Here is a 6,788-nt window from a genome sequence, read left to right on the forward strand (position 1 = left end):
ATAGCTTCCCCCTTACTTACCTATCAAAACAAGGTAATTTAACCACTTAAATTGAATGAATCTATGGTGGAAATGAGGTGAAAAAGAGGAGGCACCCGAGACAAGGAGGAGGTGGAGAGAATGAAGTGGGGAGAAAGTGAGTGTGGGTAGGAGAGGCTGTCCAAAATATCTTGTTGCTGCCCACTTACTAATGGCGCACCAACTCTAAATGCGCCATTAGTAATCCAGGTTACTAATGGCGCACCTCCTGGTGGTGCGCCATTAGTAGTTTTGCAAAATGGCGGACTGTCCCACAGTGCGCCATTACTAGTTTAAACTAGTAATGGCGCACGATGGAACAGTGCGCCATTAGTAGTTTTGCAAAAAAGGGAATAAAAAATATAATAAAAAAACAACATTAGTGGCGCACTTTCCGGCGGGTGCGCCATTACTAGTTACAACTAGTAATGGCGCACTGTGTCTGGATGCGCCATTAGTATGTTTGGACAGGCGCACTAGTTAAAAAAATTGATACTAATGGCGCACCCTGGGCCAGGTGCGCCATTAGTAGTTTCAACTCTAATGGCGTATCAGAAGGTGGTGCGCCATTAGTATGTACTTTTTCTAGTAGTGAAAGCATACTAGTGTCAATCCCATCTATAGCCCTTTTTCTAGTAGTGAAAGCATACTATAGCAATGTTGATTCACAAAAAAAGAGATTAATATTGGTCCAACATTGGGCAGGTATTCGTGAAATCTTATATATGTAAATGCAATCACATTTGGTTCAACTATTGTTTAAATAAATACGATCTTATTAATAAACTTTACAACATTCTAGCCCGCACATCAAGCGGGCCACTTTGCTAGTATACAGAAAAAAAAATATAGTAGTTCTTAGAAGAAGTGTACAACTCTTTAATCTACCACAAGGAGCTCCTACAAAGGAAAAGAATGAAACATAACATCAACCGGTGCTTTAAACATAATACTTCCAGGGAGATATATTATGCAGTTCAATAGAAACTAAAAAAACGAAAAACGCGGATTGAATTACCTATGAATCACCGAATACAACATTGATATCTTCAAGGCAGGGCTTCACGTGTTCACACCGCACATACTGTGGTAGCTTATAATCTGTTCTAGACCATTCATCTTTGAATGTTTGCACTAACAATTATGCAAAAGATGATCAAATCTGTATGGTCTTCATAACAACTAATTCACACTTAAAAAATGTGTTTACATGTAAGGATTGGAAGCAAATGCAGCTGCTAAGCTATGATATGATCCATTCCCAAAAATTGGGGTGAAATTAGTATCACTATGATGATAATGCTCACAAAGAATCTTTGTCCAGCAGATTAATTTTGTAGCTGCTCAATAGAAAGAAATGGGAAAGGAAAAACTATAATAAAACATTTGAACTACAAAGAAGCAATAAATATTTATGATGGCGTCAACACCTTATTCGAAAAGAGTTGGTATACACTTTGTTTATCTAAACATATTTAGAAATTCAATCATCCATAGAGGAAGATTAAAATTGGTGTACTTGCAATGAAGCAAAGCAACTTGTGGGAGGCGTCAACGTCGTGTCAGCCAAAAACAGCGTCTCCCTTGAGCGACACTGACAACCTCGGCGCAGCTTATTGAGTTGGATTTCACAAAGGTTGGAGTGGCTGCTTCGCTCATGCTATTGGAAAATGGGGTTCCTACGGAAGAATTGGTGTGTGCGGGACTGCCAACCTACAATTAACCATGATCAGAATAATCCTTTTAACCAAGTGTTGTAATTGAGGACCAAAAGACTCTTATGGTGGGAGTGTTTGCATGCGACATTTGTACTGCAGATCACGAGCATACCTTTGATTTGGTGTTCTGTATATGCATCCGTACACACTGAATGAAATGCAGCGTGACCTCATTGTAATCAGTTATAGGTCTGAAATGGAAAAATTATATCTAGTTAGCATGCTTCAATGCATCACTGGAACATGAACATATTTTTTTTTGCAAAACAATACCTGACTGCAAAAGCAGTAGCACACTTCTTATGCCGCACTCCCTTGAGGCTACCAATGACGGCAACATACATACCATTCCCTAATTAACAACAAATATCAGAGTGATGATCCTTCAGAGAGGAAGGCGGTAACTTTCCTCAACAAATAAAGATAGTGTATGCATGACAATCAAAAAAATGAAGGTTACAAGTGATGCATATTGAATAACAGCAATTTTAGAAGAATCTGCAACATCGTTCAACTTGTAAAACATATCAAAATTGACAAAGATGTGAAACTGATACCTATTGCTGAGATCAGATACTATCAAGTATGATTAGCCACAAAGTTCTTGTCTATATAGTAGAATGATATTACAAATCCTGAACTTATAGTATTACTAATTGTTAATTGATAGCAGAAACTTTGAAATATCATTGACCACAAAGCCCTTGGCTGGAGCAAAATGCAAAAGGCGAACATAAAATTCAGTTTGCCTGAAGAAAGGGACCTCATGAGGCTATCACCTAGCTCTGTCAGAAGGCCGTTGTGCCTAAATGAAGGTGCATCAAGAAATAAATTTCAGAAATAAGAAGCAAAAGGAACAACTTAAGAAAAAGTACATGTTACGTAGAGTAATATTTTCATACAATCTGAGTAGAGAGATGGCAGCCCAGCACCTGAGGCGGGAAGGAGACGGCGGGCAGGCGAGGGCGAAGGGATACAAGCATTACGCGATCTTCATCCCACTCAAGTACGTGATGAAAAACATGGTAAGCAAACAAACATACTGCATTAGATGGATCACAATTATGTAGGGCAGCTTATGTGATCTTTGCATTGAGAACCAAGAGAGAGAGAACCATCTAACTATTTCTATGGGCCCATAGTCCAAAGGAGACTACTCACTTGCGATCCTGATGACCTTAAAGTTGATGGATACGGCCATCGTGAAGAATTACCCCTCCAGTAGAGTACCGAAAAAGGTCTTATGGTTGGATTGTCATTAAACAGAGGTATGTGGCGGCGTAAAAATTAGGGCGATAAAATCCTCAAGGGATTCAAAAGTGTATAAGGACAAACGGACCAAAAGGCGGTGGACCGGAGGTCCATGGGGCTCACGTAGCTGCACCATGCGTCCCCGCCACGTGGGCCCCTGGGTGCCCCTGGCCTATGTTGGTTGCCTTCAGATGCTTCTTGACTCAAATGTTTGCTTATTTTTTCCTGGATTTGTTAGCCCAATAAATTTGATTTTTGTGAAAATCTTAAAACATCCAAAAAATAGCAATTGGCACTGATTTAATAGGTTACTCTAGGAAAATAATATAAATTGTGTGTCATGTGTAGTATGATAGACCGTCTCCACATAGAACACAATGACAATGTGCACGCCCATCAGCAATGATCTTCAAGGATTTATGTGCAACATGGCGATCAGTAGCTCGTGTGAATTGTAGTGGTGAATATGACCCCTTACGATCTACTACTGCTAAAGTTGTTGGTGGGAATGAGATGGATGTTGATGCAAACAAGTCTGTTGGGTTAGTGCTGACCTGGATGCAAGCAGGAAGAAGGCGTTGGCTGGACTTGGGAACACATGTCCTGCCGCATCTCCTTTGCCTGATTCGAAAAGTCATCTACTATTAACTGCTTCAGGGCGAAGTGTCCCGCCTAGTCCATTGGCAAAATAGGACCCGAAAAGGACTAAGACTAACCCAAACAACAATAAACCAAAAGGTAAGTCATCTTTGGTGGTCTCCTTCGAGGAGCGCCGCCAGGACAAACGAGTCTACTCAGTTGAAACTTCTAGGTTGTGGGACACTCCCGACTAGTTCAAGATATTGCGGCTATGGTACAGTCGTATCCCCCCAATATATTTTTTGTGGCACTTTCCAGTCTAAAAGTAAAATGAGAAGGTAGCAAACTTGGTTGGGATTCAAAGGTTTTAAGGTGTCGACAGTGTTGGTAATAGTGGTGATCTTGCATTATATTATCATGAGTCTCTCACTATTGATCTCCTTTTTTAAAATCAACGATGCATTGATGTCCAAGTTACCGCTCGTCCAGATGTACCCCCATGGTTTCTCACCTTTGTCTATGGTGGAGTAAGAGTGGAGGACCGCCACATCATGTGGACATTGTTGGAGGATTTATGCTCTAAGTCTGATCTCCCATGGCTTGTGATAGAGACTTCAATGGGTGTATGTGGGATTTCGAACACTTTTCGTTGACTCGTAGGCTGGTGGGCCAAATGCAAGCCTATCATGATGTTCTAGAAACTTGTGATCTCTCTCACTTAGGTTTCAGTGGTGTCCCATGCACATATGATAACATGAGAAGTGGCAATGCAAATGTCAGAGTAAGGTTGGATATAGCGGTGGCTGGTCTGGGTTGGCAAAATTAGTTTGATCATGCTTTGGTACACCATTTGACTTCTCCACCGTCCGAGCATGTTGCGCATCTTTTGTAAAGTGAGGTGGTAAATGATCAATCTAAGAAACCGCAGATCAGGCAATATGAAGTTATGTTCGATAGGGAGTCGGTGTCAGAGGAGGTCATCACCCAAGCCCGGGTGTCCGACGGCTTAAATAATTCTTTTGGGTGATGTTCATGCAGCTCTCTACGAGACCATGCGCAAACTCCATCACTGGAGTAAGCAGTTTAGTAATGTGGTGAAAGAAATTGAAAAACTAGGACACACCTTGACCATGAGGAGCTTATGTTGATGAATGCTGATAGGATGGAAATAAGAAAATTCACAGATAAAATGAATGAGCTGTTGTATAGAGAAGAGGTCATGTGGATGCAGCACTCACGAATTATGTGGCCTAAAGATAGGCAGTGCAACACAAAGTTTTTTCATGCAAAATATGTTTGACGGGCAAGGAAAAACCGTATAAAAAACTGGAGGATGTTAACGGTAATGTTTTCACTGAGACGAGGGACATGGGAGATGCAACCACTAGTTATTTTGAGGATATTTTTACTGCTGATAGCAGCCTTGATGCTACTCGCATCATTGATCATGTGGATACTATTGTTGGACAGGAAACAAATGATCTCTTGTGTCGTGAGTTCACTAACAAGGAGATTCTGGATGCACTATTTCAGATTGGTCCTTTGAAGACGCTCAGGCCTGCCCAACATGTTTTTTTTTCCTAGCGGAACTGGAGCACTCTCAAGGATAGTGTGATCGCATCTGTTAAGGAACTCTTTCGTTCTGGTATTATGCCAACTGAGGTAAATGACACAGTTATTGTGATGATTCCCAAAGTCGAAAACTAGGTAAAAGTTACTACCTTCCGCCCCATTAGCCTATGTAATGTAATTTACGTAGTTGTTTCAAAGTGCCTTGTCCATAGGCTAAGGTCTTGTTTGTTTGGGCTTTTGCGGCTTAGCTCCTATATAGGGGCTTTTGCTTCGACTTTTGGCTTATGAATCAATATTGTTATATGATGATATAAGCCAGAAGCCAAAGCCAAAGCCAAAGCCAAAGCCAAAAAGCACCTATTTAGAAGCTTTTTTGGCTTTTCTGCTAAAGTGGAAAAGCGGCAGAATCGGAAGCAAAAGCCCAAACAAACAGGGCCTAAGACTAGTTCCGGATGATATTATCTCTCCTTCCTAAAGTGCTTTCATATCATGTTGTATGATCATTGATAATGCACAAATGACTTTTGAGTGCATTCACCATATTAAATAGTAGAAAGATTTCACAAAAAGTTTTTGCGCTTATAAACTTGATGTCTCAAAGGCATATGATCGGGTTGATTGCATTTACCTTAAAGATGATGTAAAAGTTAGGCTTCACTCATCGGTGAGTCGACTGGGTTATGTCTTACGTGACCTCGGTGAGATACTTCTTGTGTGACCTCCTTGGGGCCAGCAAGCGACTCACGTGAAGTTCCATTGTCGACCGCGGCGACCTAGGGCCTCACCGGTGACCTTGCCAGCGACCTTTGACGCGAACAACACCTCGCCCATCTTCTTGAGCCCCAGGCGCATGCAGCTGCACAAGCAGCGGGTATGACGTACGCTGGCGACGAGAAACGCAAGACGATCGAGCTGCATCTCGCCCATATTCTTGAGCCTCCGGTGCAGCAGCTGGCACGACGCCGTGTGCACACAAGGTCCTAGTCCGCAGCACAAATACACCGACAAGCATGAACAGAGCCAAACACGCGAGCTCTCTCTAGCACATCACGACTGTGTACTCTTCTCCCTGGCCATAGCTCCCGCGCACGGCACTTTCCTGCTGCAGTAGCTGGCCACGGTCCTGCAGGTCGTCGCGCTCGCGATGGCCCTCACGCAGAAAGACAACCCGCGGTGCCAGCCTAGCCTGCTGCGGCGGGGCGCCATCGCAGTGTACCTGAGCGACATGGAGCAGCTGCAGTTCCTGCTCAACCCCATGTTCGTGGAGGCGGAGTGGTTCCTCCACGCTGCCCTCGGCCTCGACATCGACTACCTCGACCGCAACCTCTCGGTGGGTGGCCCGGACCCCGCGAGCGCGCGCAGGCCAGCCTCAACTTCCACACCACCGAGATCGCTGCCGAGCCGAATTCAGAAATCGGTTAGAAACCATTGAGGTGCGTGCATATCAAATGTTCGAGGAAATGCATGAGCCACATTTCTTTTACTCCGTTAAATATAAAGGATCGGTTAGAAAAGACTAAAACTTAATGGAGTAAAAATACTCGACTGAGGTTTAGTCGGCTGTTTACTCCTCTCTTTTTTAGGGATTGGCTAGACACACTTTTAGAAGTCTTTTCTTTTTTTAGAAGCCTTTACTACCTATAATAAACC

General features: G+C 42.9%; 1 protein-coding gene across 1 annotated transcript; it reads right to left on the reverse strand.

The window, feature by feature from the left end:
- Positions 1–1,620: 1,620 nt before the first annotated feature.
- LOC125526597 (replication protein A 32 kDa subunit A-like) lies at positions 1,621–6,215 on the reverse strand (the record flags this gene model as incomplete). The annotated part of the gene is made up of 5 exons (XM_048691248.1): positions 6,200–6,215; positions 5,924–6,118; positions 2,010–2,088; positions 1,849–1,927; positions 1,621–1,731 (listed from the first exon to the last, which is right to left on the reverse strand). Coding segments are annotated over exons 1-5 (480 nt in total), but the record flags the coding sequence as incomplete, so codon positions are not given.
- Positions 6,216–6,788: the final 573 nt, after the last annotated feature.

This window comes from Triticum urartu, unplaced genomic scaffold, assembly GCF_003073215.2.
Source record: "Triticum urartu cultivar G1812 unplaced genomic scaffold, Tu2.1 TuUngrouped_contig_10580, whole genome shotgun sequence".
Classification (NCBI taxonomy): domain Eukaryota; kingdom Viridiplantae; phylum Streptophyta; class Magnoliopsida; order Poales; family Poaceae; genus Triticum; species Triticum urartu.